Source organism: Melanotaenia boesemani, chromosome 6 (genome assembly GCF_017639745.1).
Source record: "Melanotaenia boesemani isolate fMelBoe1 chromosome 6, fMelBoe1.pri, whole genome shotgun sequence".
Classification (NCBI taxonomy): Eukaryota; Metazoa; Chordata; class Actinopteri; order Atheriniformes; family Melanotaeniidae; genus Melanotaenia; species Melanotaenia boesemani.
In genome coordinates, this window is record NC_055687.1 from 14,652,431 (window position 1) to 14,665,427 (window position 12,997).

General features: G+C 37.5%; 1 protein-coding gene across 1 annotated transcript; it reads left to right on the forward strand.

Moving 5' to 3' along the window:
- The first annotated feature begins 8,260 nt into the window (after positions 1–8,260).
- Positions 8,261–12,742, forward strand: rps19 (ribosomal protein S19). The gene is made up of 6 exons (XM_041988498.1): positions 8,261–8,321; positions 8,934–9,004; positions 9,190–9,290; positions 10,011–10,194; positions 11,160–11,214; positions 12,687–12,742. Exons 2-6 carry the CDS (start codon positions 8,934–8,936, stop codon positions 12,714–12,716), a joined length of 441 nt encoding a protein of 146 aa, XP_041844432.1. The 5' UTR covers positions 8,261–8,321; the 3' UTR covers positions 12,717–12,742.
- Positions 12,743–12,997: the final 255 nt, after the last annotated feature.

Below are 12,997 nucleotides of genomic sequence, written 5' to 3' on the forward strand. Positions count from 1 at the left end.
GCCATCTGATGTGTTTGCTGTGTAATCAGTAAGTTCTGTTTTTTTTTTTTTTTTTCTTTTTTTTTTGTTGTTTTTTTTAATCTTGTGACTAAACAACAGGAATTTAAGTCCATGATTAGATCAATGGGGAATAGTGGAATTATAGGTGGGAGGATAAAGATGAAGGCAGTGGAGTCGATTATAACTGGCAGCTCATTCAGAATAAACAAAACAGAGGTAACTGTGCCTGGGCTAATGAATCACAAAATACAGATAGCAGGGAAGAAAGGGTGACAGGAGGGTTGAGTCAGATGCACAGAGAAAATATGACTCTGCCATTAACTTCCACGCAATCAATACCCGATTCTGTTGAGGAGCACTCAACATGTCCATCTGTGTGCAGGCTAGATTTGAAAGCAGCTGGAGGTCACAGGGTGATGGATCGATGTGTTTCTGTCCCATCGATGGCGAAGCTCCATGGTCGCCTGTCATAAAGACAGATTGTCAAACAGCAATCAAAGTAATGGACTTGCCAGGCGTTACCAGCATGAGTTGACACTCCGGACAGCAAACAATTCAGTCGAAACTGGGTGTATCTTCAGTTTATGATGATGCAAAGGTAGCAGTAGTTCCTGTTATCAGAGACATTGTGGTCGATTCGTAATAAAACTTAGAAAATTGTTCCTTTCAATGTCATTGAGCAGAAGTGTCCTTCAAACAAACATTTCATTGGTTTGCTTTTCTGTGGGATTAAACACCATAGGTGCAATGTCTTTGGTAATTTATTTGTGCTTCTCCTCATCAAATCAAACAAACAAACAAAAAGTTTGTTCTTTCTCTCTCTCTTTTTTTTTTATTAAGTCTAAAATGAAGAATTGCTGTCATGTTAAAATTCAAATAACTAGAGGAGCTGGTAGCTTCCTAAGAGTAAACACCCCAATTTGATTTCCAGTCTGGCTTATTTGTTTGCAGGTCATCTTACTAATTATTGTCTCTCCCCAGTGATTCTGTCCAATAAAGTTTTGAAAACATGGCTGCTCTCTCTGGTATGTCAGTCTGGGCATACTAATGATACAACTCAGTTCTAGTCCTGATGGCAATTAGACCATCGCTGTAATCAAAGAGAGTGATTATCAAATCAATAAACACAATGAAAAAAGAAAGGAAAAATAAATGTGATTGGGACAAGCCAGAAAACTGTTAGTTATATTCCTCTCAGGCTTTATGGCATGCTGTGAATGTACCATAATCTGGACAATAATGACAGCAAGAAGTCTATGAATTGCATCTCTCTGATGCCAGTTTCACCGATTAATGCCCTGGAACGGATTCTCATCAGAGAATTTCACAGTTATGACCCATTTATGATGCTCTATTTCATTTCTACGAGTTGCCGTAAATACACCACTCCATCCAATCCAAAACTCATAATTTTCCTGGTTGCAACATGGTGGATTAGACAATTCTGATTCATCTTTAAAGGCAACCTTGATGCAGCTTCTGTTCTTTGGCCTTGGCAGTGTCACCCTAGCTTGGAAAGGAGGTGTGTACAGGGTGATGGTGTGGCATGAGGCATTGATTGAGGTGGCTGACTGTGTCTCGGTCCAGCATGATCAGGAAGCAGAGAGCTTTCAGGCAGACGAACAACCGAATGGGCAACTGTACCAGCAAAACATGGAGTCGTTTTTTTTCCCTCTCTCCCTCTACCCCTTTACCAGATTACTCTATCAATAATATGTTACAGTCAGGACTTTTCAGAGGGACTGAAAACAAAGTCTGTGTGTTTTTCAGCTTTATAAAAGTGAAGAAAATAATTTATTAATGGACACAAGAAGTGCACAGAGCTAGAAAAAGAAAAAAAAGTTATGTTGACTTTCATGTCCATGTTCAGTGCAGGAGATGAATTGATCCTTTTTTTCTCAATCAGTGATTCCTTAACACCACCATGGAACAAGATGAACAATCCAATTAACGTGAGCAAGACTCCTTTTATTCCTAGAGAGCATTTTGTTACAAGCAAAATCAAAACAACCATGAATATTGTGTCATAACCAGGTTGATTATGTTTTCCCTACAATATCAGATTCTCTGTGGACCACTGTGTTATTAGTGAATGTTTAATTAAATGCTGTCACACATATATCTACATTACCGGTGGCTGGCTTAGCAGAGATTTAAAACAAGCTTAGAATAAGACCCACAGGAAGAGCAGTCAAAGAAAACAGACATCTGTGATCAGGATAGTAGTTATCATCCAGAGACTTAATTTTCTCACTGACATTTGGTGTGGGACCTGATAATTAACTGGCCTTTTCATTTGCGACTAATTCATAACGGCTGTGTGTGTGATGTTACTGATTAGTTTAAAAAAAAGGCATAAATAAACAGAAATAATTCTATTTTTTTCAGTCCACAAGTTGTTTGTTTTAGACATTTGCATAACTTTGTCCTAGAATTGGCTGTTATGTACTTCCGAAAAATGTTTACATTGAAATTAACAATATAGACCTTTCACTTTGCAAAAGATTTAGACCTCTGGGCACACTTTAGCTTTAAGGGAGTGTTTGGCAGAACACCACGGAGCTGCTTGAACTGCTTCACGTAATGCCACGTGGACAGATTTTCCTTTCGATTGAGCTACTGCAGATTGGCAGTTGGGAACAGCAAGAGGGAAGGGTGCTTGTTCGTACCCCACCTGTTTCCAAGGAGGAGTGAAGAGGATCTGCGGCACAAGACTGTACAGCTGGAAGAGGAGCAAGGCGACTGCATGGGCCCAGCCAGGAAGATGGGTGCTAGGGCTGAAAAGCAAGAGAGCGTGGATAATGTAAAGTGGCAGGCAAAGCAGAACTAATAGAGAGAGGGAGAGAGCCAGGGTACGGAGCCGACAGGAGTCATGTTTTTCAGGCTCTCCATGACTAAAAAGAGTCTTTTTTGGCTTCATGCATAGAAGGTCAAGGTAAATAGCAAGTAACAAAATCAAGGGAAGGATGAATACTGCTATCCCATGAACATAAACTAGGAATTGAGGAGTGAGAAGAGTATCAGCAGCACACACACCCCAATGGCTGCTGTGAATCTCAGCGTAGGTGAAGTTGTGCATGTCCTCCACATAGAACTTTGACAAGAAACCTCCATACGGAAGGTACTCTCCAATCACCTTGCGGTCATGGTGGTACTTTGGTGGCAGCGTAGGGATGAGATGAGGGAAAGAGGTTGTCCAGTTGCCACCCTCCTCAAGATTAGCTGTGTCTGAAACGGTCTCACTTCTCCAGGTGTTGAGGACATCTGAGACTATGAACTGGGCAAAGGAGCACAGAACAGAGCCCACCCAACACAGCAGGACCACACACAGAGCTCGCTGGCGAGTCACCACTGATGAGTATCTGCCATCAAAAGACACAGTCATGTTGATATATTTAAAACTGCACTTGAGTGACTGTACTGCTCCTAACTTAACATTCATCTTTCGCTACCAACAATCATAGAAAAAGATCAGGAAAAAGAATTTTCTCACAAAAATGTATGTCTAGCATCTAGAAAAGATCAACAAAGCCATAATAATTGCTAAATTTAAAGTATTTTAATACCATCAGCCATCTAACTGACCCGCTGGCACACTTGAACGTCTCTAAAAGATTTTAGGTAATATTGGCACTTCCACTGCTAGCCCTAATTTCTTGGACATGGTCAATCGAACATACAAGCATCAATGTTTTTTTTTTTTTTTTTTTTTTTTAAACAAGCAAAGTGCAGTATTCATGCCTGCACCATTTATTGTGTTATTTTCAGCTGGATAGAGAATCGACTGCCTGGGAAAGTAGAAGACTGAGACATCTTATTTGTTGCAGAGGATCTTATTTAAAGCCATCCAAGCCATGTTATTTTTCTTTCCCCTAACCCTAACTGCTCATAGTAAAATAATATTGATAACACTTGTTGTTTTCACATTTTAAATGTATCAATGTTGATGTATGATATTGTATAAAATATGAAAAGAATACATATAAATTTCCTCATATATTTATACAGTACATGTACCTTATATATTTCTTTATAAATAACAATGTAAGCATATTTAGCTATTTATAGCTGCTTATACATTATATTTATTTTCATAATTCATAAAAATAACTTTATTTGATCTATATTAAATGTAACAATGAACCTTGGAAAAGGGGTAGAAATTACAGTTTTCAGTTCTTCCTGCTCCCTTTCAAACATGTAGATTGCTTTTCTGTTTGTTTCATTCTTATAGTTTTTGAAGTTTAAACTGTCCCACGTTTTAGATACTTGAACTTATTGAACTTCATTAACAATGAAGTCTTGCATTTTAATATTTAAATCATATTTTATGCACATGAATTGCAAAGATGAAAACAAACAAGCTAAATAAATAATGTTTGAGGCCAGGAACACTATTACGCAGACTGTGTTCGTGACAGTGTTACAAATTGTCATAAAACTGTGCTGTATTGGTTTACAATCTAAGATATTAGCAGTATAAAAACAGGAGCACTAACCACGCACCTGGCTCATGTAGCAGTGTTCCATAAACTGGTACATCTTGACATGTTACGTCTTTCTTTCTTTATATATTGATTTTCTTTCTTTGTTCCTAAAAGCATGCCTGAAAGCATTGGTTGACTCTTACTGCCCACATAATCACCCTTTTGCACACAAGTGCAGTTTAGTATCAAATACTGTTCAAAAGTGGTTTTTGATGGTTATCATTTTGAGAAGAATTCTCCATATAAAACATCTGATCTGTAATTATTTGTACCATTTGCAATTTTTTTTCAACGTTTTTCAATTTCCTTTAATATTTTACTTTCGTTCTTAAATTGATTGAACACCTCTTTAAAACTCACCTTTCTGCCAAATGATGTTGTAGATGGGCATCCAGTGTAAGCAACATTAACAGGAACATGGTAAACTGCCTGATCAGCAAGGGGCTACAGACGAGCGTTATGCAGGTGTATAGACACTGGGGCGTTCGCAGGTTTAGTAACACAGTTACAGGGACTCCAACTGCACCTCCTACAGCACCAACCCAGCCCAGACACAGCCGAAGACAACACGAGACACTCCTAGGTTGGAGCATGGGACCCTGAGATCCTTCTTGGACATCAGTCATGGTGCTGCAACGTCTGACAGCAATGCACAACCTCACACTGGTTGCAATCACAGCTGCAGATAGAATGCACTGGCACAAAGAGTATAGCCACATGAACTCCATATCTAAGAGAAAATAAAAAGACAGACAGAATGATTCATATTTATGAATACATTTTAAAAATTCATTAGTTACAAGGAAGAGAAGGAGCAAATATCAAGGGTAAAAAAAATGATCAATTATGCAAAAACAGTTTCATGCATCCCCACTCCACCTGCCATTGGTACCATGTTCCCAGAAAACTGCCCTAAAGCATTTACATTGTCAAATGCTTGGCCAACCATAGATAGGAAGACAAGCAGAGGGAATAGAAATTAGAAAGGAGTGGCAAAAAATTAAGAAATTTGGAGCATACGCAAAGGAGTGCATGTCAGAATACTGAAAACATTCAGAAAGAGTGGGAGAAACTGCAGTTGTAGAGGGACTGAGAATCTGATGCAAGTTTGTGCTAGGGGCAGTGAAACAGGCAAGGGGCGAGTAGATATTTTGATAGGTATTGGAGAACTGGAAACGTGCCTGGAGATTGAAAAGGTCAAGCCAGACCAGACTTGACAGAACTTCTCCACTGAGGATGTGAGCACCATGCAAACACAGAACAACAAGCACCAAGCTGGGTGGCAACATACTGTTAACACTATGTTATTCCTCCCTGTTTTTCTCAGTTTTGTTTCTCCTCTCCTCTCACTGTGGCCCATCATGCATCATCCACTTACTCTTTCTGACACAAATAGGCCCATAGATTTATGTATAAATACACTGACACTCAGTCGCACCCGCTGACCCATCCCCTGGTGAGTAATTTTAGCCAAATGCATTCAAAAGGGATTGGCAGCTAATTTTAGTTTATTTTCAAACAATAGTCTCACATGAACCATTATGGATGAACACTGAAGCAGCAGATTTTCAACCTCAATATGGCACCTGTCCATTCCACATAATTAGTTTGACCTTTTTGAAACATTTGGTGTTAGTCATCGCTTCAAAAATAATCATGACTGGTTGAAATAACCTCCTTATGCCACTTCATAATCACTCTACACTATTGTCTTCTGCCTTATTACTTGAAAGGTCTTAGCTAAAATGATTTACTGAAGCAATTAATGGATTTTATTCCACCTTGTGTGATTTTTCCAAGTGTAATTAATTGTGTTAATTAATCAATCAATCTCTTTGAAAGTATAGGTTCAAATGTTTCAACATAGTCACATTCAGTTAGACAGAGTTAAAGTATTTGGGTGCCTGGATGTTAATATTATGCCAGAGTTAAATCAGAAGAAAGGAGAAAAAAATGTTACCTGTTGTGAGATGCTGTGATGAGACAGATAGATTATTCAAAGATTTGATCTACCTTCTGTATGACTTGGTTGTCTTTTTTATTTCCCTCCTGGATCTCTATCTCTCCTTCTCACCTTTCACTCAAACTGTCTGGTCCTGCTGACAGAGTAAGCCTGATTCATAAACCTCTGCTTATCAACCTTTCTTCTATCTCTCTCCTGTCTCTGCAAACATATCAATTGTGTCAATGTTGGAGCATGGCTGCCCTTTCCATGTGAGATGTGCAAAGGGCAACACCACCTCTGCCGTCCAAGAAACTATGCAAATACCGGACCAAAAACCTTTTTTCACTCAAATATCCAGCTTTCTCTTAACCGAACCAGAAAGCATAAATAAGGTATACTTCTCATGTGCTTTTCGATGTTGAGGATTTAAGCTGAAGGTGGCTGATTAACATTTATATAAAGTTAACATTCCATGAAGTAAAAAGTAAAGCACATAGCTTTGTGATACTAACAGTGAAGAATAAACACTGTCTGTGAAAACTATAGATACCTTTTGGGTTTTGTTTTACATCAAATGTGTTTTCCCTTTGATCTGAAACTACTCATTCATTTATATATAATTAAAAAAGCTTGATACATGCTCGATACACAAGCTTTAATGGCATTCAAAACAGAAAGCCTGAAGCTGCAGCAGTTTGTTAAAACTAAGTTCTCTCTGCACAAAAAGCTTATTATTTTATATGCAAATGAGCTTCATTGAACTGCAGGGCTGAGCCTATATCTATTTAAAAAAAAAAATAAATAAAAAAAATCACCCAAGCATATGTTTGTACAAATTATTCTCCCACTGTCTGCCAAATGTGCCATGCTCCAGGCAGGGGCACACTGAGCTTAATCGACAGGACTGCATTCCACAAATAAATAAATGAATGAATGAATGAATTAATTAATTAAAAATAGAATTAAACAGTAGAAATAAAGTAAATAATTTTGCGAAGTAACCTTATCCTGCTACAGTTTTTTTTTTTTTTTTTAGTTCTACCACAATATGTTTGTTTGTACTCTGAAATTAAAACTCTGAGCAGAGATGGGTAACACAACATGTGAATAAATGTTTATATTCCACACATACACACATGTAGATAGATAGATAGATAGATAGATAGATAGATAGATAGATAGATAGATAGATAGATAGATAGATAGATGGATGGATGGATGGATGGATGGATGGATGGATGGATGGATGGATGGATGGATGGATGGATGGATAGATAGATAGATAGATAGATAGATAGATAGATAGATAGATAGATAGATAGATAGATAGATAGATAGATAGATAGATAGATAGATATTCCTTTTACAGTTCCCTCATAGTCACTAATGTTTTATCGATTAATAGAATTTTTTATATTCATTTATACATGATTAAAGACTGATTTTTTAAGCTTATGTAATTTCTTACGTATGACAACTTAAATGAAAAAATATTATCTATATTTGACCATGGAGTGTTTCTTTCATTTTCCTTTTTTTTGTTTTTTTTCGTATATATCTACGAATCGCATTAAACATGGTCATATTAGAAATAAGGGAAACAAACAAAACAACAAAGCCATATAATTCTAATTATTCGAGGTCTTAACAAAATTGTCTAGTATGCAACAATCCTGCAAATTCCCACACGGTAATTTAGATTACAAAGTTCGAATTTGGTGCGTGTTTCGAGAAATACGGAAGATGACTAAGTGCGGGACAAGCTCATGAGCGGCATGAGTGAAAAAACGAAACATCGCGTTATTTTTTGAGAAGGAACGAGAATTGCCCGTTTTAACACGGGTTGGAAACCCCGTCCCACCCTCTTCTCTTCGCTGTCCAGAAGCAAGGTAATTCGCGATCTTCCCACATTCGTGATTTTAACAACTTATTACTTTATATCTCATATGTTTGCTCCTCAGTTGAAGCCTAAATTGACTAAAATTACAAGGCGATTGAGTTGCCAAGCTTGATGTGAGGATTTTGTGACACAGTTATTAGTTTTTGCCAGTGATGTATTGGATCATTGCTATCAGTGAGTAGCAGTTAGCAATGGCTGCCCCCATGCAGCCTCGTTAAGGCCTACTCGCGAGTGACAAGCTGCCGCAAAATTGTATAAGCACATAGGTCAGAAATTGATACCACACGTGAGTTAATGTGGTTTGAGTGAGTTGTCCACTGCGATAATACTAGGTTCATGTTAAAATTAAGCTTAACTGGAGTGGTTAATAGCAAGTAAGCAAATGGTAAGCTAACATGCCGGCGAGCTAAAAGCTCCTCGTGTGCAGTTGGTGAAATCGTATCCTTTTTAAATAAGGCCGTGTTTTGTTTGTGTTTTTTTTTATACTTTTTTTGAGCTCTTTACACCTGGTGCATGCATAAATTGAAGTGAAATCGCGATAGTTATGTTGGAGTATCTCGAGAGATCTACAATTCTGATCATAATTTTTCATGTACTTTAGATGCCTGGTGTAACAGTGAAAGACGTCAACCAGCAGGAGTTTGTCCGTGCCCTGGCGGCCTTCCTGAAGAAGTCAGTATTGTGTCTGTGTTTTTAAGAAATTGTCAAGTTGGTAGTTTAAAGTACCCTTATTTTTATATGTAATTACCATGTTTACCTGAATACATGTTACAAAAATTGTGGTGTGCACTGCATCAGTATGTATATAAGATCCAGCAGTGGTACAGGTAATGATAATGCTCCTCATTTATGTCCAGATCAGGAAAACTGAAGGTACCTGACTGGGTAGACCTCGTAAAGCTGGGCAAGCACAAAGAGCTGGCTCCCAGTGATGAGAACTGGTTCTACATCAGAGCTGGTAAGTTAAAATATTTTTGTTTCTAAGTTGTATCAGTTATTTATATTGGACAAGGATTGCTTGTTTTATCGAATAATGTTCTCGACTGTTGAATTAAGATTTATATTTGAGTTGCTCCCATGGAACAATATTTAGGACTACCTGTGGATATTTCATTTTTGTTGAACATCTGTATTAAAAAAAAAAAAATTCAGATTGGTCAGCTACTAAGTTTGTCTCCTTTCTCATGTCCATAATTTCTTTGCATTGAAACTTTCAGATGAATCCTCTTTACAGTATCTTTCTGATAATGCACAACATCAGGGGTAAAACAGTGTGTTGATCTAAATCAATTCAGTCATCAAAAAGAATCAGTCTAAATAGAAAATATTGGAAATTCATTTCTAAAACACACTTAAGAAAAGCCATGTGGAATAGCTTCCATTTGTGTTGTTACAACATGTCTTACTTTATAACAAAGTGTGGTGTGTAATTAAAGTCAGACTGGACTAGTTGGTGGGTTATGACTGTTTTTTTCATATTCATATTACAATATTTAAACAATAAATACACGAATGGAAGTGATTGTGTTATAACAGCTTGTTATTGTGTCACATTGTCATAACCTGGCAGAGTTTGATATTGTGGAACGGCAAACATTTATTCACTGAATCAGTATGTTATCATGATCAAAGTTATGCTTTTCACCTCCACATAACAACCCCATCTCTGCTCCCACAGCATCCACAGTTCGCCACCTGTATCTTAGAGGTGGTGCCGGTGTTGGCTCCATGACCAAGATCTATGGTGGCCGCAACAGGAACGGCGTGTGCCCCTCTCACTATAGTGTTGGATCAAAAAATGTTGCCCGTAAGGTTCTGCAGGCCCTTGAGCTCCTAAAAATGATTGAGAAAGATCCCAGTGGGTGAGTGTCTTTATCCAGTGTGTTTTTTTTAGATAAGATTTTTCGCTTATATAAATCAGTCGACTTAAAAAATGAAATTGTTGTACTAAAGAGGTTCTCTGTGGATTTAAGTCAAACTTGACACCCGCATCAAATTAACATTTAACGACCTAAATCTTTTGTGGTATTGCTCAGTTTAAATTGTCAGTCGTGAATTTCCAAGTTTTGGAGAATATGGATGTATTCATAACTTACCGGACTGATCTCTATCCAGCAGTTCTGTCATTCAGACGGGTCATTTATCTTTAACTATACACCATACAACCAATTCCTGGTGATTCAATCTGTTTTGCTGATTTGACTGTTAAAGAGAAAGGTGTAGTTTGTCTCTGTGGCTTTCTTTCTCTGGTATGTTATCACACAGTTGAAAGATTTGAGGCATGAGTGGTGTTGCCGAAGTTTGACCAAATCCTGAGTTTGTTCTGCAGCCTGTAATTAACCCGATCTGTCTCTGACCTTGCATCACTTGACTTTCTCTTTTGTTTAAAAAAAGCTGTAGCTTCTCCCCGCTTGTCGACTTTTCCAAAATATGTAACATGATAAATGTTGAGTCAGAAGTTAGTGTCTCAAATTAAACCGCAATCTCGAATCACACATTTGAAATTAAACACCAATATTGGCTATTGACTGCCAATTTGCAACAATTTAGTTCATTTAACTGTGAGCTGTAACATTTGTACAATATATCTCTAATGTATACAAGAATCAAATTTATAGGCTTTTTTTCTTATTATTTTTAGGAGGAAAAATATTGAATTGGGTCCTTTTTAATACAGGGATGTCTTTATGTTTTTGTTTTTCCTCTTATGAGTGGTTAAATTATTAATCAGTGATTTTCTCTAACTGCCTTTTGTGGTTTAAAATGTCAGAGATAAAAACATGAATGAGTTTCATTCTTCTATTTTCTTTTCTATTTGTATTTTTAGTGGCCGCAGACTAACTTCCCAGGGAACCAGAGACCTGGACAGAATTGCTGGCCAGGTGAGCAGTTCACTTATCTTGTGCTGACTGATTTTATAGAAAGTTTCTGAAAGCATACAATTTATTTAGTGCTTGTTTTATTACCCATGTCCTGGTTGCATGTTTTTTCCTTTTTTTATTTAGAAACTTCAGTGGCTTTTACCCATTGGGTTTCTAAATTGCATAAACTCATCCACTCAAGTACTTCTTAAATAGTTGTTTCCATTATGTACTTCTTTTAAACACAAAAAACCTTTTATCACTGTTCCATTTAAAACTGTATGCATTACCATGCAGTATGGCCTTAAGATCGGTTTGAAGATTTTTGTTGAACAAAATACCCTTGAGTTGAGTTGATGTGGACCCTGCATATGTTTTCTTTCTTCAGATGTTGGTTGCAGTATTAGTTACAGATATTGATTCTACTGTTTTAATAAACCCAGTCTAGTTATTCAAGTCTAGCCTTTTCTTATAAATGTACAGGCACGCTGCAGTGTAGCCTGTAGCCATTATAACTAAAATCTTCAGTATCGTGCTTCCCAGCTGTTCAGTGTAATAGAAGCCTCAAACTTGCCAGCCAAATGTTGTTTTCTGTGACTGAGTTTGAGACACGCTGCTATTTTATGTGACATTCTGACAAACTCAGGGTGGTGCATTAAGCTTTTGTGATCTCCACCGAAATGTCATCCTTTGCTTTGAAGCGACACCTTGTCTGTTGCAGTAATACACAGCCCCTGTGATACTTTGACATGCACAGCTTTTTATGTGCCACTTGTCCCAGGGCAAATTCGATTACAGACGTCGTATTGCACGCAACTGGAATGGTTAGTATTGGGGGGGGTAGTACAAAAACAAACCACAGTTTGGGCCCTGTCAGGAATCAAAAGATGCAGCAGTGTTGTGATAATTCAAGGGTAAAAGGGGTAAACATGAGGAGGGAATTTCATGCTTGGCAAATTTTCCGTATGGCACCAGTTTTCTCCTGTTTACCCATACTAATGAGCAGTATGCAGATGAGCAGACCTGGGCTGGGCCCTGTCTGCCTGCTGCATAAACCTGGCAGGATGTATGCTTGTGTAGCTCCACTTGCACATCCTGAATCCTTTGTGTCCATGTTTCTGGTCGCTTTTCCCTCCCATGTGAAGTTTGATGTATTATCAGTGTGTTTGTGGTGGTCTTGGACATAACTATAACCAATCTGCTGATGTTGCTCGGAAGTCCCTGTGAAATATTGTTTTATTATATTTCCATGATTTTCCAACTCCCTTTTGAAACTATTGTAAAAGAGATTTAAGTAAATGTTAATAAAAAAAAAAAGTGGAATTTGATTGCACTTTAGTGAGGTTAAATATTTGAACATTTGCGGCAGCCATAATGGCATGCTGAAATAATTTCAATCACCCTGACTGGAAAGGAAAAATGATGGCGTAGAACTTTATGTTTGAGGGTCTTACATTTTGATCATGCTTGATTTTTGTTCTTTTTCTCCACAGGTTGCAGCTGCAAACAAGAAATCTGTTTAATAAAAAATCTTCTTGAGAAAGTCAAATGCTGTGTTTTTAATTTTGTGTGTACTATTAAATTTAACTTGTTGACATAAATGTTATCGGTATATTACAGTGGTTTGCAAGAAAAGTCTTGTTTCTGGTTTTTAAGTCAAGTTGTGTCAGACTTTCTAAGCCAGCGTAGCTTGGCATAAAATATTAGATGAAATTCTCCAAATATCCTGCTGATCCATTTAACTACCCAAGTATGAACTTAATGAAGCAACTATTTAACATGAATTCAGAATGCTGGCTGCTGT

What these genes read in the sequence shown, in the direction of transcription:
- rps19 (XM_041988498.1), top strand. Translation starts at nt 8,934, where the DNA reads ATGCCTGGTGTAACAGTGAAAGACGTCAACCAGCAGGAGTTTGTCCGT. An exon ending in CTGGCGGCCTTCCTGAAGAA is followed by an intron (nt 9,005 to 9,189) that starts GTCAGTATTGTG and finishes ATTTATGTCCAG; the next exon opens with ATCAGGAAAACTGAAGGTAC. An exon ending in TGGACAGAATTGCTGGCCAG is followed by an intron (nt 11,215 to 12,686) that starts GTGAGCAGTTCA and finishes TTTTCTCCACAG; the next exon opens with GTTGCAGCTGCAAACAAGAA.